The sequence below is a fragment of the Sus scrofa genome, chromosome 13, assembly GCF_000003025.6.
Source record: "Sus scrofa isolate TJ Tabasco breed Duroc chromosome 13, Sscrofa11.1, whole genome shotgun sequence".
Lineage (NCBI taxonomy): Eukaryota > Metazoa > Chordata > Mammalia > Artiodactyla > Suidae > Sus > Sus scrofa.
Window position 1 is genome coordinate 134518677 of NC_010455.5, and position 22409 is coordinate 134541085.

The 22409-nt window shown below is 40.1% G+C and overlaps 2 protein-coding genes across 14 annotated transcripts in view; one reads left to right on the forward strand and one right to left on the reverse strand.

Annotated features, from left to right (window-relative positions):
• LRCH3 (leucine rich repeats and calponin homology domain containing 3) overlaps positions 1-20687 on the forward strand; it is a 133287-nt gene extending 112600 nt beyond the window's left edge. For 7 of the 12 annotated variants that reach the window (XM_013982361.2, XM_005670142.3, XM_005670144.3 and 4 more), the window contains 3 exons: positions 702-839; positions 8576-8653; positions 14003-20687. In XM_013982361.2, the coding sequence (XP_013837815.1) occupies positions 702-839; positions 8576-8653; positions 14003-14203 (417 nt within the window). In that variant the 3' untranslated portion in view covers positions 14204-20687. The remainder of the gene's footprint in view (positions 1-701; positions 840-8575; positions 8654-14002) is intronic. The other 5 variants (XM_005670145.3, XM_021070194.1, XM_021070196.1 and 2 more) reach the window with 1 other exon arrangement.
• IQCG (IQ motif containing G) overlaps positions 21372-22409 on the reverse strand; it is a 48075-nt gene continuing 47037 nt past the window's right edge. For both annotated transcript variants that reach the window (XM_021070200.1, XM_021070199.1), the window contains one exon: positions 21372-21820. In XM_021070200.1, coding sequence (XP_020925859.1) covers positions 21692-21820 — 129 coding nt within the window. In that variant the 3' untranslated portion in view covers positions 21372-21691. The remainder of the gene's footprint in view (positions 21821-22409) is intronic.

Genomic DNA, 22409 nt, shown 5'->3' on the forward strand with positions numbered 1-22409 from the left:
GGTTTCCAGGCTAGGGGTCGAATCTGAGCTGTAGCCACTGGCCTACACCACAGCAGCATGAGATCTAATCTGCATCTGCAACCTACACCACAGCTCATGGCAACCCCGGATCCTTAACCCACTGAGTGAGGCCAGGGATCAAACACAAGGCCTCATGGGTACTAGTCAGGTTTGTTTATTGCTGAGCCATGACAGGAATTTCCTGACTTGTAATTTTTAATAGAATCAACAATGCACATTGTGTGCTCTGATGCCTATTGGGTGATGAATTTTTTTTTGCCCGTTTTACTAGGAAAATGAGATGGGTTATGCTATAAAGCTCAACCCCTGGCCCTAATCATTTAAAAAAGTTTTCTACCTCATGTTGTAAGGAAATCTTGTTACAGTAATAATAATTTATATGTACGTATGCATATATACCACACATATTTTATATATATAGTGTTTATTTTGAAATTGAATCTAGTTTTTTTAATCAAAAAATTGTAAATTGAATTTCTATGGTAGTACTTTGCAGCACTGAGGCCTGGCTGCCGTACATATATATTGGATCTCCTCACAAGATAAAATAGAGATTGTGGTACTTAAGTTATTTTCTTTTTTCTTGATATCTATTTAAATATATTCTATTGTAATTCCATTATGTCCTGTTTGTCAGCCATTTTTCAATTAATATATTTTGCCTTTTCCTGTTCTTTTAGCATATTGAGTACCGGTTGAAAGTATCTCTGCCTTGTGATCTTGGAGCAGCTCTAACTGATGGGGTTGTCCTTTGCCATTTGGCCAATCATGTGCGGCCTCGATCTGTCCCAAGTATTCACGTTCCCTCGCCAGCTGTCGTAAGTTTATAATGCTAAACAAAATGTTGGCTCTTCATCAGACATTTGTTAAGTACAGAGGCAGGCATTGTGCAGAATGCTAAGGATACAAATACGAATAGAGCCCAGTTCCTGCCTTGTGGGTCTCACTTCTAGAGAAAAAAATAGGTGTATAAACACTAGTTTATTTATAGCTGTGTGTGGTAAGTATTAACAAAAGAGGTGTGTAAGAAGTGTGCAATGGGAATAGTTCTCTGGTGGCTCAGCAAGTTAAGGATCTGGCATAGCCACTGCAATGGCTGCGATTCAATCCCTGGCCCAGGAATTTACACAAGCTGTATGTGCAGCCAAAAAGTGAGGGGGGGGTTCTTGTCGAGGTGCAGCGGAAACGAATCCAACTAGGAACCACAAGATTGCAGGTTTAATACCTGGCCTCTCTCAGCAGGTTAAGGATCCAGCATTGCTATGAGCTGTGATGTAGGTCTCAGGTGCAGCTCGGATCTGGTGTTGCTGTGACTGTGGCACAGGCTGGCAGCTATGGCTCTGATTAGACCCCTAGCCTGAGAACCTCCATGTGCCGTGGGTGTGGCCCTAAAAAGACAAAAGAAGGTTTCCACATTGCATTTGATGGTTATTTGATTGTTGTGACCCCTCTTTTGATGAATCTATATGGATATTGTGCATATTAGCAGTGTCTAGCCTTTTCAGAGGTTTTGCCCTCATCTCGTTTTCTGGTATTTTGTTCTTATTTAGCAAACACTAACTGACACAGATCCTTTTACTCAAACCACAGCTGTATCTAGATTGCCACTCTGGACATTCATCTTGCTGCCTCTCCAGATGCAAATCATTTAAGCCTCCCAAGAACCTTTAATTCTGCTTTGTTAAGCCTCCCAAGAACCTTTAATTCTGCTTTAATTCAGCCTCTCCTAAGAGGCTGATATTGCTCTTTCCCCTCTAGCACATCCAAAAATAGAGTCATACATTGCTGCTAAGGGGAAGAGGTAGCCACTTTCTATTTGGTGACCTCAGAAGACAGGCATTTGTATAGAAAAGGCAGAGTGTAGCAATAGCACTACCAAATCAACTATGCCCCCAAAGACTTGAGAGACTTGGTTTTGGTCCTAATGCTGGTGATTAACAGAATAGGAATGATATTTGGCAATGCAAGTAAGGGAAGGGCTTATTCATACTTTGCATTTTCCCCAGTTTCTGTCAACTGAGTTAAAAAAAATTTTTTTTTTAGTAATAAAAAAAAGATGTCATGCTTCATTTTCAGGGGAAAACTTAGGAAGTAGCAAGGAGCTCATGTAGAAAGTGAAATTGTAGGGAGTTCACATTGTGGCTTAGCAGAAACAAAACCAGCTAGTATCCACGAGGATGCAAGTTTGATCCCTGGCCTTGATCAGTGGGTTAAGGATCCGGCATTGCCATGAGCTGTGGTGTAGGTTGCAGATGTGGCTCAGATCCTGTGTTGCTATGGCTATGGCGTAGGCAGCACCTGCAGCTCTATTGTACCCCTAGCCCGGGAACTTCCATATGCCACAGGTACAGCCCTAAAAAGCAAAACAAACCAAAAAAAAGAAAGTGGAATTTGAGAGTAAGAGTGACTGAGGTTCTTTTTTTTTATTTTTCTTTTCTTTTCTGGCTGCCTCATTGCATATGGAATCAGAACTGAGCTGCAGTTGTGACCTATGCTACAAGCTGCATCAACACGGGATCCTTAACCCACTGTTCTAAGCCAGGGATTCAGCCTGCATCCCAGCACTCCACAGATGCCCCCAATTCCATTGAGCCACACTGGGGACTGAGGTTCTTTATCTTGATCACAGAGTGCCTTTCACTTAGGAATATGAAACACATAGAGAAAAAATAAAACTATTTTATATGTTTAACCAGTTAGAGAAATAAAACACATGAACCTTCCTATTTGTCAAAGAAACATGAATATAATGTAAAATTAGAGCATTTAAAACTCACTAGTGAAGACAGCAACAAAACTTAGTCATATTTATTGCGACAGGCATTCTGTCCAGAAAAAAGGTACAGAGATAACGCAGTTTCCATTGTGGCACAGTGGAAATGAATCCAACTAGGAACCATGAGGTTGTGGGTTTGATCCTGGTCTCGTTCAGTGGGTTAAGGATCCAGCATTGCCGTGAGCTGTGGTGTAGGTTTCAGACACGGCTCGGATCTGGCGTTGCTGTGGCTGTGGCCTAGGCTCCAGTTGGACCCCTAGCCTGGGAACCTCCATATGCTAAGGGTGCGGCCCTAAAAAGCAAAAGAAAAAAAAAAAAGTACAGAGATGAGTTATACATGGCCCATTCTGTCAAGAACATTTAATTCCTCTTAAAAATAAAGAGGTTTTTTATGAAATACTATCCATAACTCTTAAAAGCAAGTAGCCCTATTCAATAAAATAATGTTTCAGAGGGGATCTTTTTGGTTAATAAATGACCCATAAAGTTGAGGGGAAACATGTAAGTATGTAAAAATTCCCAAATTATAACATTTGTGGATGGAAAAATAGACTTTGAATCAACCAGATGAAAATTGTCAAGTTTTTTAATTAAAAGCAAAAAAAAAAAAAAACCAAACCCTCCCTTTTTAATTATGATACTGATTATTATGAATAAGTCAGTATTTCTTTAATGGGGATACTGTTATAGGACTAGATTTTAGTGTAAATATTTACATCTATTTTTCCTTCATATAAATTGCTCTCCCCTCATACTATTTCTTCTCTTGTTCTTCGGACCGTACAGAGAGCTTTGCAATTTACTTTCTTAGTGTTTTTTTTTTTTTTTTTTTTTGGGTGAGAATATAAAATTAAAGCCAAATACAAATGAAAAATCATAGCAGTTTTTCTTTGTGGCTACATTAAAGCATAGTGATATATTGTAATTCTTGAGAGCTTGCTCATTAGAGTTCTGAATATAATTTAAGAAAAAAATTTTTTTTTTTTTTTGGTCTTTTTAGGGTCCCACCTGCAGCATATGCAGGTTCCCAGGCTAGGGGTCAAATTGGAACTGTACCTGCTGACCTACACCACAGCCACAGCAACACAGAATCCTTAACCCACTGAGCAAGGCCTGGGATCAAACCTGTGTCCTCACGGATGCTGGTCAGATTTGTTTCCGCTGAGCCACGACAGGAACTCCAAGAAACGCGTTGTTAGTGTACTGTATGAAACTGTATTTTTTTACCCCCTAGTTCAAAAAATGACCTTCTTGTAAATGGAGGTTGTAAGCACAGGCATTTTAAAAGAAACTCCGAAAGGTACTTGTAACCATTAGGTTATGATTTATCTTTCTTTGTATTTGGGGAGAATCAGTGATGTTTGATAAATTGCTGCTTGTTCAGTAGGCATCACTGTTAAGTAGTACAGTTCCCATTCTTAGAAGTACACTATTGAATCTTATAAAAAAATCATCACAAATATTTGACAACTCACTGAATGACCCATGTCACCAAGGAAGGTGACCTGAAAAACTAAATTATTTCAAATTTCAGAATAGCAAGATCATTTATGTCTTACTCCTTTCATTATATAGTTCCTTTCTTGTTGAAATTACTTTCTTCCCCAAAACCTGCATTAAGATTTCTTACTCAGGAGTTCCCATTGTGGCGCAGCAGAAACAAATCCGACTGGGATCCATGAAGTTGCGGGTTTGATCTCTGGCCTTCCTCACTGGGTTAAGTATCTGGTGTTGCTGTGAGCTGTGGTGTAGGCCAGCAGCTGCAGCTCCATTTGGACCCCTAGCCTGGAACCTCCATTCCTCAGATGCGGCCTTAAAAAGCAAAAAAAAAAAAAAAAAGATTTCTTATTCAAATCTGTACAGGCTGTATATTACAGAATTAGAACAGGCTCTATATGGCTATCCAAAACCATGTGTTATGTCATCCAAAGCTCTGGAAAAGATTTTGGGGACAGCAGGTGATACATGATTTACCGCAAAATCATGAGTCCTTCTGCACTCTAGAGTGATAGGGAATGTACACCCCTGGGTGCTTTTCACTAGCCATTCCATCAGACACATACAGAGCAGGGCTTTGTAGCCTGGGATTCATGCACTCCTAGGGCTTCCAGGGCTCATTGAGCGCCTTAAAATGTGTATTTTTCTCAAAGGTAGATTCACAGCTTTCATCAGACTGTAGGAAGGAGTTGTATCCCAATTATGAAACACTGACTACATCCTGGAATTTAGATAAATGCTAATAAGGGAAGGAATGACTAGGGAGAAAGATGATGCTTCCCCATGCCTCTTTCCCTTCATCCATCAGAAATCTGCTCTTTGCAGGGGAAATCTCAAAGGAGACTTCTTATTACTACTCCCCAACCTACCCCCAAAACATACACACGTTTTATGTTTTAGGGTGCTAGTAATCCTTATAGAGAGAATGCTGAGTTGGACCCCAGGATCCCTATTCTGAGCTTTCCTTTTGTTTGAAGTGGGCGTTATTCATGGACCAGTTTCTAACTCAGCAACACAAATTTTCTCTTTTTTTACTTTTGTTTGCATGGAAAGAAACTAATTTTTCTGCCCATGCCCTTCCAGTATCTATAGGAAATGTTTCAGAAATATAAGGGTCCTACTTTTGTAGACCAGAATACTGAGGTCCCCTTCTTTTGCTGGAGTCTCACCTCCTTGGTGCCCCTGTGCACACACCCCTGGCCTTTTCTCCCAGACTCAGATCAGACCCTAGATTGCTTAACTAAATTTCCTTCATAATAGAAGCTAGTTACATTGATTCTGCTTACATTTCTACAAGGTAGAAAGAGAAACTGGTATATGGAAAGGGAGTTTCTAGCTAATGAAAAATTCTCCTAAGTGAAAAGCAGTTGTCTTGTGTTTTCTTTGCCCAGTCTGAAGGTTAAGCCCTTGTCCCAGTAGCTTTCACCCCAGTGACTTTTGTGTCTCAGCTCAACTCCTCCTGACTAGCCAGGAGTTGAGAAGACAGCGGCATTGGAGTTCCTGCTGTGGCGCAGTGGGTTAAGAACCTTATGGCAGTACCCAGGTGGCTGTGGAGGCATGGGTTTGATCCTTGGCCCTGCTTGGTGGCTTAAGGATCCGGCATTGCCACAGGTGTGGTGTAGGTCAAAGCTCTAGCTTGGATTTGATTTCTGGCCCAGGAACTTTCATATGCCATGGATGCAGCAAAAAAAGAAAAAAAAAAATTCTTTTTAAAAGACCACACTGGAGTTACCATTTTGGCTCAGTGGTTAATGAACCCGACTAGCATACATGAAGATGTGGGTTCGATCCCTGGCCTCACTCAGTGAGTTAAGGATCCGGCGTTGCCATGAGCCATGGTGTAGGTTGGAGACGCAGCTCGGATCCCGCGCTGCTGTAGCCCTACTGGACCCCTAGCCTGGGAACCTCCATGTGCCCCAGGTGTGGCCCTAAAGAGACAAAAAGACAAAAAATAAAATAAAAATAAAATTTTTAAAGACCACATTATCACTTGTACAGTAATAAACACCTGCTCTTTTACATATGTGTAAAAAGCCTAAGAGAAAGAGCACAGCTCCAGCATGGATTAGTCAGAGTGAACCCTCATGATTGTTTCTCTCCTTCTATTAAGTAGATTTTACTAGTAATGTTTCACCTTTTTTTAAAGAACTTTTTTACTTCAGTTATAAAAGAACTTAGCGTGGGTTGAGAGGGTACTCTCCATGGAAACCTCTTATCTTCTTTCTGGGCCCAATTTTGAAAGCTTTTCAATTTGAAATTGTAAAATTATTATTATTGTCCTTCCATCTCACATGTTGCCTTTTTATCTTTTATGTTAAGCTAGTCCTAGTCCCTGCTACCTTTCTCAAACCAAGATTATAGTACTGTCAACCACTTTTTTGTTGTTGTTGTTGTTGTTTTTTGTTTTTTTGGTCTTTTAGGGCCACATCCGAGGCATATGGAGGTTCCCAGGCTAGGGGTAGAATCAGACCTGTAGCTGCTGGCCTACACCACAGCCACAGCAATGCGAGATCCAAGCTGCATCTGCAACCTACATCACAGCTCACGGCAACGCCAGATTCTTAACCCACTGAGTGAGGCTAAGGATCCAACCCACATCCTCATGGATACCAGTCGGGTTCATTAACCACTGAGCCACAACGGGACTGCAACCAGTATTATGTAGTTATCTTATTTGCCCTCTTCTTCTGGCACTATTATATTCCATCTCTGAGGAAAAACCCAGATATTCACAAGTGAAACCTTCCCCCCCCCGCCCCCGAGATAGTACAGGCTTTCCATCTGCTTGCCTTTGTAAAAACTCTAGATCAGATTCCCTGCAGTGTTGATTTCCATGCCCGATGTTTAAACCAAGAGATGAATTGGAGCAATTGAGTTTGCTAATCATTCTGGGAAGTGAGATTCATATTTCTTTCTTACATGATAAGCCATTTGGTGAAAAGTTTTATCACAACTTTAAGTCATGTGATGCAACTATGTTTCTAGTTGTCAGAGATCTTTTCAAAAAAGCAAGCGTACTGGTTAAGTGATTAGGGAAATTTCCTATGAGAAATTTTCAGCTTTTGGAAAATGGGTTCTTTAATCCATTCTTTTAAAATTCACGTTTAAAAATTTTTAAATATTACCATTGAGTAGAGACATAATACGTCTGCAGCATATTTATGAGCAAAGGCTATTGATTTTTTTACTAGTTCTTTAAAAAGACTGAAAGGAAATGAACCAAAGTGCTAACTGTGATTAAATTTGAAAGACTGAGCTATATTTGGAGCTATTCCTCCAAATTTTCTTTAGTGTGTACTATAAAATGAAAAAAAATTCAACAGCTCCTCCTAAAACTTCTCTATTCAGCACTTGCCTTACAAAAATGAAAGCCCAGTGTCTAAAGTAGAGGGTAGCAGGAGTTCCCACTGTGGCTCACCAGGATCCTTAGTGCCTCTGTAGTGCCAGGACGCAGGTTCAAACCCTGACCCAGGGCAGTGGGTTAAAGGATCTGGTTTTGCTGCTGCTGCTTCGGCATAGATCGCAGCTGTGGCTCAGATCTGATCTCTGGCCCAGGAACTCCATATGCCGCAGGGCAGCAAAAAAAAAAAAACGGAGGGGTGGCAAACTGTGGTCCACAGACCAGTAAATAAAGATTTATTAGAACACAGTCACTCTTATTTCTTTATATGTTGTCTATGATTGCTTTCAAGCTCGTAGCAGATTTGAGTAGTTACAACAGATAATATGGCCCTCAAGCCTAACATACTTATTACCTGTTTTTGTTTTTTCTTTTTTTCTTCTTTTGCTGCTGCGTGCAGTGGCTTGAAGTGGAATCTCAATTCCCAGACCAGGCTACAGCAGTGAAAGGACCAAATCCTAACCACTAGATCACCGAGGAACTCCCTATTATCTGATTCTTAAAAGTTTACTGAGGGAGTTCCTGTTGTGGCACAGTGAGTTAGGAACCCAGCTAGTATCCATGAGGATACAGGTTCAATCCCTGGCCTTGCTCAGTAGGTTAAGGATCTGTCACTGCTACAAGCTGCAGCATAGGCCTTGGGTGCGGCTCAGATCTGGTGTTGCTGTGGCTGTGGTGTAGGCCAGCAGCTGCAGCTCCAATTCTGCCCCTAGTCTGGGAACTTCCATATGCCATAGTTATGGTCCTAGCATGACTGTAAAACAAAAGAAAGAAAAAGTTTACTGACACTCTGGTTTAGAACATTGGGTTTATGAAGCAGTGGCAGGAGTATTTTTAGTACAGTTTTTAAAATTTTGCTAATAACACTGTTTTCTTTGCAGCCTAAATTAACAATGGCAAAATGTAGGCGAAATGTGGAGAATTTCCTGGAAGCTTGCAGAAAAATTGGTGTGCCTCAGGTAATAAATTTCTCGTTTTTTATGTTGCTCAACAACTTTTGGTGTTATTGTCTTGAAATCTTTTAGAAATGCAAGTATCTGAAATTGTTTTAAGTTGATAATTACTAACATGATTTTGTGGTACTAGAGTCAATCATTATACTTTTGAGCAGTTTTCCTTAATTATTTCCGAGGACCAGGCAAAGAAATCATACACATAAATTTAAATATCTCGTAATAAGTAATTAGTACTAAGTATCAACACAGTTATTCTGATTTTCTTAAACATCTCCACTTGCAGTTTGACTTGTGTACAACTTCATACACAGCAGAGTCCATGCTTCAAAATAAGTGCACCTTAGACGAAGAATGCTTCGGTTGGCTGTAGTTTTTTAACACTTGCTTTAATACTTTTAAAAAATGTTTATTTTGAAATAATTTTAAACTTTGAGCAATGGTGCAAAAATAGCATAGAGAGACTGTGCACCTTTCACCTAGGTTCTTGGGCTGTTAACATCTAACATAAACATTGTTATCCAAGCTAACAAACACCTAGATGATACTGTTGACTCAATTACAGGGTTTTTTAAGATTTTACCAGCTTTACCACTAAACTCTTTGGAATGTAACACAGAAGAGGCCATTTCTAGGCATTTATCCTGCTCTTGAGACTTAATGCCTCCAGCTTCCTCAGTTAGCCTTATTGCCCTTCAATAGTACAAATAGTTAAACTTTATTTATAGATGTGATTAAGGGACATGAACTTCATAAACTTTTTATTCAGTTACCCTTTAAAAGACAATTAAGTTAAGTGTGTACTATTAAAAATATATATAATGGGAGTTTCCGTCTTGGTGCAGCAGAAACGAATCCGACTAGGAACCATGAGGTTTCAGGTTTGATCCCTGGCCTCGCTCAGTGGGTTAAGGATCCAGCGTTGCCATGAGCTGTGGTGTAGGTCAAAGACACAGCTTGGATCTGGCGTTGCTATGGCTGTGGCATAGGCTGGCAGCTGTAGCTCTGATTTGACCCCTAGCCTGGGAACTTCCATATGCCATGGGTGTGGCCTAAAAAGACAAAAGACAAATATATATATATGTATGTATATGTGTGTATATATACACACACATATAAAATGACACAATATATAGATAAATTTAAAGAAATAAAAACTGGTGGGGAGTTCCCGTCGTGGCGCAGTGGTTAACGAATCCGACTAGGAACCATGAGGTTGCGGGTTCGGTCCCTGCCCTTGCTCAGTGGGTTAACGATCTGGCGTTGCCGTGAGCTGTGGTGTAGGTTGCAGACACAGCTCGGATCCCGCGTTGCTGTGGCTCTGGCGTAGGCCGGTGGCTACAGCTCCGATTCAACCCCTAGCCTGGGAACCTCCATATGCCGCGGGAGCGGCCCAAGAAATAGCAACAACAACAACAAAAAAGACAAAAACAAAAAACTGGTGGTATTTGATCCTTTTTTCATTAATCTCAACCGTTACAGTTGTTGTCACCATATTTTGTCCAACCTTAAGGAAGAAAAACATGACTCTTTTCTATCACCTTTTTTTTTTCCCCCAATACATTATTTTGTTTTTCCCACTGTACAGCATGGTGACCCAGTTACACATGCACATATACATTCTTTTTTCTCACATTATTATGCTCCATCATAAGTGACTGGACATAGTTCCCAGTGCTCTATTACCTTTTTAATTAGCTGTCAGAAACCCAGTATTGGCTCCTGGACTCAGCAGCTCCACTGTTTCTCCTGAAGTTAAGTCCTTGTCCCTTAACTTAAGGGCTTTCGTAACAGTGCCTCATTTTACCCAGGTTGCCATTCCTCTCTTTAACTAACATGGCTTGAGGCGGCCATAGCATCATTTGTCCAGTGAGCGCCTTTCCCTTTCAGCTCTTTCACAAAGTGAAAGAGATCCCAGCTCTACAGAGCAGCTGTATTAGCCAGTGTGAATTACCAGTACTGTTTTTTTTCTCCTTTTATTAAGTACATTGTGGAGTTCCCTGGTGGCTCAGAAGGTTAAAGATCTGGCATTGGGAACTATATCTATAGTCACTTATGATGGAGCATGATAATGTGAGAAAAAAGAATGTATACATGTATGTGTGACTGGGTCACCTTGCTGTACACAGTAGAAAATTGACAGGACACTGTAAACCAGCTATAATGGAAAAAATTAAAATTATTGTTAAAAAAAAAAGATCCAACATTGTCACTGCTGTGGCTTGGGTCACTGCTGTGTTCATTCTCAATTCCCTGGCCTGGGAACTTTCATATACCACCAGCACAACCAAAAAAAAAAAAAAAAGATTGTGATTGTAGTGTTTACATTTCACTTTTTTCTCTTGCATTTTTTTTAAGCTGAGTTATGAAAGACTGAAATTTGCATTTATTGGTAGTTAGCAAGGATCTTTTTTGTTCTGTGAACAAATTCAAAGCAAATTTGTCATTTTCATATCATTGTTTTCAAAAGGCTCATCACCTTTTAGAACAAACCATTTTTAAACATATTGAGAGCATTAATAAGATTCTAAACAAATACCATGCATTTTTCCATATTAACAATCAGGTTCTAACATTCCTACAAATAATTTCACATTCAGTATTTCCTTTCTGCCTATGGAAAATGTTCCTTCCTGACCATCACAAACATGCCTAGTACTTACCCTGGTTCCTTAGCTCAGTGTATTTAAACAAGAGAATGTGGCATTGGTTGGTGCAGGGAATGGGAACCAGAAGAAAAATATGAGCGATTTAAAAAAGGCACCTAGAGGAGTTCCTGTCGTGGCTCAGTGGTTAATGAATCCGACTAGGAACCATGAGGTTGCGGGTTTAATCCCTGGCCTCGCTCAGTGGGTTAAGGATCCGGTGTTGCCGTGAGCTGTGGTGTAGGTCGCAGACAAGACTTGGATCCTGCATTGCTGTGGCTCTGGCGTAGGCCGGCGGCTACAGCTCCGATTAAACCCCTAGCCTGGGAACCTCCATATGCTGTGGGTGTGGCCCTGGAAAAAGACAAAAAAAAAAAAAAATTAAAATTAAAAGAAAAAATTAAAAAGGCACCTAGAGAGGAGTGCTGAAAACAGCCCTACACAGGAAGATGTGCTGCACACCTAGCCTGGGTCAGACCTGTTAAAGGACTTCTTAGAGTCACTGCTCATGTCCTCTGGGCTTTACAGAACCATCATCTGTCTCAGATTTAAAATCCATACACTGAAATGCTTTCAGAATATACCTGCCATCAGTCAGCAAAATCAAAAGAAGTGTGCCTTTTAAAGCATGCATTTATTTAATCCACCATTTGCCCAGCAACAGTTAACAGTATTTAAAGGCAGAAGATGGAAAAAAATGCAAATTTTAAAGACTGGGTATTTTTCCAGGGTGGTTAGACTGGAGGTCTTGACATATCCTCCCTTCCTCTCCGTCTCCCCGACCAGAAAGAGGAAATGGACATTCCACATGGGCACCTCTTCCCTCAGCACTTCTGCCTTCCACTCAAGTCTCTACCCCACCACTACCACTTTTAGATGGGTTCCTGTTACACTACAACTTCTGCTCAAACAACCAGTCATTTGCCCAAAGCAAAGTGAAGGAAAAGGAGTAAATACAAACTCGTGGGTTTATTTTTTTTTTAATGATTTTTATTTTTTCCATTATAGCTGGTTTACAGTGTTCTGTCAATTTTCTACTGTACAGCAAAGAGACCCAGTCACACATACATGTATACATTCTTTTTCTCACATTATCCTCCATCATGCTCCATCATAAGTGACTAGATATAGTTCCCAGTGAAACTGGTGGGTTAAACTAGTGGGTTTAAACTAGCATACCCAGGTCCCCCTGCATGGGAGGGAAGAAGAAACTTATACTTCTTCCATTGTTCTCCCCTACTTCTAGGCAGTTTCACCTTTACCTCAGCATCCCCACCTGCTATGTCTGACTTGTAAAGAAAACCAGGGATGTAAAAATGATCACTTTCTTTTTTTTGGCTTTTTGCCTTTTCTAGGGCCGCATCTGCAGCATATGGAGGTTCCCAGGCTAGGGGTCTCAGAACTGTAGCCGCCGGCCTACACCACAGCCACAGTAACTCGGGATCCAAGCCACATCTTCGACCTACACCACAGCTCACGGCAACACCGGATCCTTAACCCACTGAGCAAGGCCAGGGATCGAACCCACAACCTCATGGTTCGTAGTCGGATTTGTTAACCATTGAGCCATGACGGGAACTCCAAAATGATCTCTTTTGAAAATAGATGACATATAAGGAGTTTCCTGGTGGCCTAATGGTTAGGATTCCACGCTTTCAATCCCTGGTCCAGTAATGGGGATCCCACATCAAGCTGTTGCATGCCTCAGCCAAAAAATAAAATAAAATAGATCATATAAAACTTACATTGAAAAATTTGTCAGATTCTGTGTCTAGAGTTATGTATAAAGGCAAACAGTTTCCCTTCTCAATATAACTTCTTAAATATTTACAAGTTAAATTATGAATGAAACACTAAGGAATAAATTAAAAAGCCTCCAATAAGGTTGTGCATGAGTATCTCTTTATTATTATGCTTTTATTAAATATAGGTTACATTCAAAAAACTATAATGGGTGATTAAAAAAAACTTGTATTTGAGTCTAGTATCGTATGTCCTAGAGTTATTATATGTTATGTGTGAAAGGATATTTTCCTGTTATCAAGTCCAGTAATGCTTTTATTTATTTAATTTTTTAATCTATGAATTGGAGGGTCTGGATGACCTCTAAGGCCCCTTACAACTCTAGATTCATTTTGTATAATTGGTAAACTAGACTTGGTTAAGATGGACTTGACTTGATTTTTAGAGGAACACCAAGTCATTCAGTACACCTGACTTTCAGGTAGTAAGTTTTCCCTATTATTATGCTTTCTTCATTCCTGGAAGCTTCTTGACTCACCTGGCTTTGTCTGAAGACGTCCCCCTCCTCAGCCCACTCCCAGGATTTGTCCTCGCCTTCTTGCTTTTCTTTTTTTGTTAATAGGGGAGAATGACTTAAGAAAGAGGTTGCTTCACACACTCATCACTCTCAGGCCTCACACAACCCTAAGCCAGCATACACCTCTGTGCATTTTATCCTGAATGTTTGTACGAGTTACCAATGATTTTATTCTGTGATTTGGTAGTAAAATCAAGCTCGCCACATAGAGAATTCTTTGTGGTTCTGTTTTTCAGTATTTTATTTTGAGTCATCATAATTGAAAATGTTACTGGATGTGTTTCTTTGAATGTGACTGAGATGATCATATTGAATTCTATACTCAAATCTGTATTTCTGATCCACTGACTTTGTGTTTCTGTTTTCCTTTCCTGCTCACACTTTGGACAGGACAATCTTTGTTCCCCTTCTGACATCCTTCAGCTAAACCTCAGCGTTAAAAGAACTGTTGAAACACTCCTTTCTCTTGGGGCACATTCAGAAGAATCCAGTTTTGTCTCTCTGTCTATGCAGCTTTTGGGTTTTGTGGCATTTTATTGTACTTTAATGTTAACTCTCTGTATGCTTTATTACTGGATCTTCCCCCTCTAGCCGAACAAGTGCATTCCAGTGATTTTTTTCCACCTCATTCCTGTGCTTGGTAAAGGAGGTTTGTTTCTCATTCTGAAGTATTTACATGTGCTTTTTTTTTTTTTTTTTTTCTGGCCATCAAAGAGCTAACCAGTAAAGTAGCTAAATCCTTCCCTCTGTGTCCAGATGAGCAGCACATCACATTAGTAATCATTTATGATTTCTAAGAAAAAGTAAAAGACCAGCCTTATTTCTCCTGCTCATTCGTCTGTTCTCCTGGCCTGTGTGTGGCCTTATTCTCTTATCATAAACGCTGAGCATTTCTGCTCATACAGTCCTGAGCCTGTTGTTAGAATATGACTTAGAACTTTATTCCAAATGGCATGATAAAATTTCCATATAGCCATTTTCCCATGCCCCCACACAACCTAAGTGTTGAAATTGTGAGAAGCATTAAAATGAAAAGTTGCTAAACTTTTCAGCAGCTATTCACAAGGAAGCATTTGCCCTGTTTGGGGGAGGCACATGGCCATGGAAAATTCTGCATTGAGCTGTGCCCGGAAATCCTGAAATCTCCCTTTATTGGTAGGGACAGGTCTGCTTAAGCATTCGCTATCTGGACATCTGGAAAGCACTGGCATTTAATCTTAATAATTTTAATTTGATCAGAATGTTCAGTCCAGGAGTTCGCTGGTGGTGCAGCAGGTTAAGGATCCAGTGTTGTCACTACTGTGGCTTGGGTTGCTGCTATGGTACAGGTTTGACCCCTGGCCCTGGAACTTCTGCATGCTGCAGGCGAGGCCAGAAAAAAAAAATGTTCAGTCCAAAGATCATGTAGGCTCTCTAGAGTGCTGTTCTGAGCCCTTTGAGTTCATTGAAAACAGCACACAAGCAAATTATCCAGAGCGGACCTTCCAGGGTCAGACCTTTGTTATCTTTAGCTGAACTTTACTTCTATAATCCTATTTAGAATTTAAAAGTGGGATTTATGTAATTTCTAATATATGTGAACCATCTTAATAAGTGAACTTACATTTGATAGGCTGTTGAGGAGATTGTATCTGAATAGTAGCAGGTAGAGTATTAGGCGGCAATCTCTGTTCTGTACCCAAAGCAGTGAATGTTATCTCTTCAGAAGGCTTAGTATATCAGCTGCTAGCCTTAATGCTTGAAACTACTTTATAATTGCATTCAGATTCTAATTCTCATAAATGGTGCTTTTGTACATTTACAATCTCCTGAACTATTAACAAAATTAGACCAAGAAACTCAAGTATGAAGGGAGATTGTAAGGACCATAACATCATGTTGTAGAAGTCAGTCTGAGGATCTGATTGCTTTAGTTGACTTTCATATTAAATGAGAAAATATTTAATGCATTAAAAACTGTTTACTGTTAATGCCGAAAACATTGAACACTGTGTTGAAAACTTTAGTTTTATACAGTAGTAGTGCCTTTCAGAGTTTGGGGGGTTTTGTTTCTAAGATGTCTCTGATCAGAGATCATTCCATTCTGTGGAGTTTTCTCCCTTTTCTACGAAAACACCTGATAAAAAAGCACATGGTGTTATGTGTGGTTTGGGGAGTAAGGGTGCATTCTCTTCAGAACAGAGTTCTCCCTAAGGCAGCTAGAAGGTAAGTGTGCATCTGGAGAGCAAAAGCCACTGAGGGAATGTCTCAGCCACAGGCGTACAGGTTGCGGGACACCCCTAAGAATGGAGATTAAGGGATGGGATTGACCTCAGAGGAAATACACTCCCAAGAGCAAAACACTCTGCAGGTTCCTTTTAAGTATAGTTAATCTATACCTGCAGTTGTACTCAAAAGATTTATACAAAGTTGCTAGTTTTATAAGATCAAAAGATTCCATTCACCTTATTTTATCAAGGTAAGTATTAAATAAAAAGAAATTAAGCCGGAGTTCCCGTTGGGGTGCAGCAGAAATGAATACGACTAGGAACCATGAGGTGGTGGGTTCGATCCCTGGCCTCGCTCAGTGGGTTAAGGATCTGGTGTTGCCATGAGCTGTGGTGTAGGTTGCTGATACGGCTCAGATCTGGTGTTGCTGTGGTTGTGGCTGGCAGCTGTAGCTCCGATTGGACCCCTAGCCTGGGAAGCTCCATACACCATGGGTGCAGCCCTAAAAAGACAAAAGACAAAAAAAAAGAAAAAAAAGAAACTAAGCACAACTACCAGTAACTGCTCATAATAAACACTTATATTTTTATTGCAGCTGATTTTGTAAAACTTCCTAATAATATATTAAGTGCCAATGAAAAGCTGAGAAAAATTCAATTATCTTCTTTAATAAATATGTATAGTCTCTTTTAGTGGAACCAGAATTCCACTTTCATTCCTTTAAGGGCAGTCTCTTCTTTCTTTAATCTAATCAGTGATAGGCGTTATTCTTATGATAGGCCTTTTTCTCTTAAAAGCAAGGATTAACCAAACACATTAATGGGGTAAACAAGATAGAAGTAATTTAACTTCCTTAAGCGAACTTGTAAACACTTTTCAAATATCATATATTAATTATGATATTCTCACATCATAGTACTCCAGCATAATTTAATCCATTAAATATCAGGACATGAAATACTTTTTCAAATACAGTTTCTTTTTTTAAAGTCTGTAAGTCAGATTTTTTTAACTAATTCAAACTGGGCCTTCCATAAATCACCCAAAGTAGAGGAAAGTTCCTCAAATACATCTAAATCTCAACTTCTGCTTCTTCCTGTGATCCCTGCCTGGTATGACAGCCCTAATTTTCACAGGCCCACAATGCAAATAGTGGGCATTCCTCTCTCGTGCAGTCTGAGTTATGGCATGAAACTATCTCGCATTCCTACAGTTTGTAATTTCCAAAGCGCTTTTTTCCTACTATGCTATATTTTTAGGCTTGGGCCATCTGGTAACTTGGAGCTGTTTGTCTAGTTTCACCTGCCTCATTTTACTGGTCTGCATTGCTCTTTTATTTACCAGAGGTGAAGGATGTTGCTTTTACTCCATAGTATTCTGTTTATCCTCTGTTGTATGTATATGTAACTTGTCCATTTTCCAGTTTTCGAAATGATCTGTACCTGCTTTTTAGTCGTTTTAATAAAGTGACAGTGATTGTTGGGTACCAGCTCTGCGTAACTCATATAACAGAGGTCAGTTTCCCAGGTACTGACTCTTCATATCTCAATTCATTATTCTGAGGAGGAGATGCTTTTTTTTTTTTTTTCTTTTCAGTTCTGTGATGTTCATCCTCTCTTCTCTTTTGTTTTTATGTTACGTTGTCCCATTTCAGGAGCAATTATGCTTGCCTCTCCACATTTTAGAAGAGAAAGGTTTGAGCCAGGTTGCAGTGACGGTCCAGGCTCTCCTGGAACTTGCCCCACCCAAGCAGCAGCAGCACCAGTTTTCTGCTGTGTAAGGACTCCCAGCACCTTGGGCACTGGCCTGGCCAAACCGGAACAGGACCACGTGACTGCTGCTGCCAGCCATCTGCTTAACAAAGCGCTTATGTGTTCTTAAAAGGGACTGTTTCCATGATTCCTAACAGGAATGTTTTGCTTCATTTCTCCATTTTAGGGGAGGTTATATCCATTTTCATTGAATTGTTTATGAAGACATGGTTGGTTTTTACAAATGAAACAATTCTGTCGTTACTAAGAACCCAACACTGAAGCCTAGCCTGGCTGTGCTTCCCTCTCAGAGAGTAGGTTTTTTCACACATTGAAGACTATCTTCTCGGAAGGATATTTGCCTCCCTTGAAGGCATAGACATGCTGTTTCCGAGCCTTCTAGAGTCTACTGGTTTCTAAATAGAGTTATTCATTAGAATCTCCTGGAGAATTTGTTAAAAATACAGATTCTTACTCAGTAGGTTTAGAGGCCTGGGTTTCCACATTTCAGCAAACATTTCAGGTGTTTCATGAAGTGAAGACCACTGTTCCAAGCTAGGTATTTGTGTCAGTTGGAGAAATAATGACTTCACTGTGTTTTTCAGTCACATTTAAAGTCAAAAGCTATATTAGGACTATTTGGATTATTCTGTCCAATGTAAAACAAAAATAATGTAGAAGATTTTGCATAGTAAAACAGTGAAATACATACCACTGTATTTAAGGCCAGTGTCCTAGGCCTCCCCCCAGCTCTAGTCCACCACCACTTAAGAGGATGGTTCGTGTAACATGCCACTATTATCCAAACATAATCACGCACTCTACACACAGGGTCCTCACCTTCAGGCTGGCAGCATGTGGCACTCTGCATCCTGTGTGTTGACTTCATTGAGCCCTGCACTCTTTACCCCCATGCTATTCTCAGGATACCTGGACCTGCAAACACCTTCCAGTCACAGCTGATACACTTCTAGCTCCCCAACTAATGGATGATTATGAAAATAAAGGAAAAGCCAGGTTTCTTAGATTTCTTTCACATAGCTGCCAGTTTCCATGGCTGAATTAAAGCACTTGTGGCATCTTAAAAACAGCTTGCTGTCTTTTCATCTAGCCGTCTAGCTCCCCCACTAGTGCCTTATTTACTCAATTGTGGGTGCAGTTAAAGAGCCCAAGGGCTTAGGCAACACAAAGCCAGGAGCCTTTATTCAAGTCTAAGCCACTTGGGTCTGTCTTCCCCTGTATTTTGAGACCCTTTTAGTTGTCAGTGATATCTTTTGGTATTCACTGCCTTTGTAAACTAAGCAAATAGAGTAGGTGAAGATATTCGTTATCTAGGCTTTTTCCTGTTAATTGTTCTGGAGCTTTTTTTTTTTTTTTTTTTTTTTTTTAAACCACTGCATGCATGCGAGCATAAAATGTTCTTTTTATCATGTAGCAGCATCTAAAAGTACCTTTGGATAAAATCATGTTGAGTATCTGGTCAAAATAATGTTTTTTCCTTATCACAGGTTTAAAATTATATAACACAGAACATCTGAGCTCAAAGCCCAATCCTTTAGGATAAATGTGTTTTAAGTGCCGTGAGCCAGACCCCTTTGTATTTATAGTTCCAAACAGACCCAGCAGTCATACGACTCGTTTAGAATTTAGCTGTGTATATTTTTAAATTATAGGTGTTCTTACTTCTAGTCAACATTAAACCTCAGTACAATCTGCAAACTATAAAAAGCCATTTGAAATGAAGCTCACCGGAGTTCCCGTCGTGGCACAGTGGAAATTAATCCAACTAGTGACCATGTGGTTGCCGGTTCAATTCCTGGCCTCGATCAGTGGGTTAAGGATATGGCACTGCCATGAGCTGTGGCGTAAATTGCAGAGGCGGCTCGGATCCTATGTTGCTGTGGCTGTGGTGTAGGCTGGCAGCTGTAGCTCCAGTTTGACCCCTAGCCTGGGAACTTCCATATTCTGTGGTTGCAACCCTAAAAACCAAAAAAAAAAAAAAAAAGAAAAAGAAATGAAACTCAGCAAAGGACAGGACTAATCCCAGTCAATGTACATAATGCAGTATTTGGAACATTTTTGACTAGTTTTTCCATAGAAGTAATTGGAATTTTCAACTTCAAATTTTATACATAGCATGAAATCTTATATATTTTTATTAAACTAATTCAAATTTATATTTGAATTGTTAGAAAATATTTGTGTACAGTTTGGGTTGATAATGAAAGAAAAATATAAAATATATTGAATGTCTCTTCTGTGTCAAGATGCAAAAACAAGTCATGATGTTTTGTTGGAAAATTTTTGTATTCAGTGTTTTTTATGTACTTTTTTTGTTGTTTTAACTGGAAAGAAAATTTAACATTTAGCCTTGCTAAACTCTAACAAGATGAAGATGACTTTGTAACAGTTCCACCTGATCATTTATGAGCTTCCTACTGAAGCACGAAGCAGCGAGCTTCCCAGCGCTGAAGCGGGAATGAAGAAAAAGCTAAGTGCCCGCCTACTAGGGCCCCTGCCAACTGTGGAGATTTTAAGCCATCAGGTTTCTAAGCTTTCAAACTCCTGTTTGCTTAGGACTCCAAACCAGTTTCCTCTGGCAACAGCTTATGGGAGTAGGGGCCTCTGTATTCAACTGAAATAGAGCAGGACACTTAGTAGGTCACTTTCCTTAACAGGCTTTGAAAATACAGCCTTACAGCTAATCAAGGAGTGTGATTTTCTTACTTGATAACAGGTCAGCAATGACTAGTGATCTGTGACTATGCTGGTGAATATGATGAATTTTTAAAAACTAAGCGCTTAAAAGGTTATATAAAATGAAGGAAAACATGGATATTTAGAAACCTTTTTATATACATGTTGCAGTAAGATGGTTTACAGCAGATTTCATTTTATTTCTGAAAATGTTGTAAACATGTAATTAGTAAAAGATTTTGTAAAACATTGTCTTATATTTGTATGTCTGTAAATATGCATAAGTCTAAGAATAAATATGTCAATATCATGTATGTTATTTTAAATTGCCTGTATGCCACCTTCCACATGACATTAAAATAAAAGCCAACACTTCCATAGGATGAAATAAAGGTCGGCTTGAAAATGTTCATACCTAAAGCATGGTTTCCTTGGCAAAAATGAAAGGGTAAATTCCCTTAAGGAACACTGGTAGAAAATGGGTCCTCACAGTAGTCTCTTGAGATCAAAATGTACTTTTTGTTTGTTTTTGCTTTTTAGGGCCGCACCCGTGGCTTATGGAGGTTCCCAGGCTAGGAGTCTAATCTGAGCTACAGCTGCCAGCCTACACCACAACCACAGCAATGGAGGATTCGAGCCATGTCTGTGACCTATACCACAGCTCATGGCAATGCCGGATCCTTAACCCACTGAGAGAGGCCAGGGATCGAACCTGTGTCCTCATGGATCCTAGTCGGGTTCATTAACTGCTGAGCCACAATGGGAACTCCTGTATCACCCGTCTTTCTATTTGTGGGTTGTATATCCTAACATCTCATTTCTTATATTTATCATTTATACCCCTACCTCCCAGAAAAGAAGCTGAAGCAGCTATAATGAATGTTCCATGTCACACACACCCCGTATAAGTACACTGAAGTGATAATAAACCTAAAAACCAAGTAGGAACCATTATTAAAACTTTACTGTGTATGAATTACACTAGACATACGATAAACATCTTGTAGTTCCTACTAAACGCTTTTGCTCATGAGAAGTGTCATTTTATGACACTTTGTTCCATTTTACACTATATGCAAGTTGAGTAAAATCAGAATCAGATGTTTCAGAAAACATTGAAGTTTTTAATGCATCACTATAACTGGGATCATGTACTTTTTGTTCTGGTGAGAAGCAGGAATCTTCACAAGTCTCCCAGAAATATTTCTTCACAACAATTTTTTTTTTTTCAAAGAAGCCCTGAATCCATGGTAGAGTCCTAATTCAGGGTTTGAAAACTAATATAACAGGCAAAGTGAAGTAACCAGACCTCACCTGGGAATGTCCAAATGACAAACAACATACGGGTGTACCTGTGATGGCAAAAGATGTTTCTCGCTCCCTTCGGGTCCTCCTTCCCATCTCCAGAACAGCAGAACCGTGGTCACTTCTTGCCTCTCTGCTCGTCCTTGCCTTTGCCTTTGCCTTTCATATCCTTGCTGTCATTGTCCTTGGGCATTCTGAAACCACCGATTTCTCTCCGCACCACAATGCCTCGCCACCAAGCCTGGAGCTGGAAGAGGACGGGAAAGTGAGTACAATTTACAGGCTGCATTCTTTCTACATAAGGAGACTGTTTTTTCATAAACTAACTTCGATGAAGATGGTCTCAGACATGCCAGTGGCCAAGCCTGCTCCCCCCACGCAGTGCTCGCCTGTTGGGCAGGACCCAGAGCTCAATTCATGGCCTCTCCAGTTCTCAAGGAGTGAAAACAGAAAAAAATGAATCTGAGTAGGCCTATCTTTCGTTTGCACTTAGAAACCTGACTCCCTTGAACTTCTTTATCAACATTCAAGTTCCCCACATCTAACAACTATTTGATCCAAAAGGGCTGACATGGGCAAAGCGAGCACTCAATCAGAAATGTGCAAATAATCTAGATGACTTCAGTCAGCTTCCAGATGCATTTTCTATCTTTAACGACTGATTAAAGGATCAGGACTCCTCTTACTTTCAAAAAGAATTTAGGGAGTTCCCGTCGTGGCGCAGTGGTTAACGAACCCGACTAGGAACCATGAGGTTGCGGGTTCGATCCCTGCCCTTGCTCAGTGGGTTAACAATCCGGCGTTGCCGTGAGCTGTGGTTGCAGACGTGGCTCGGA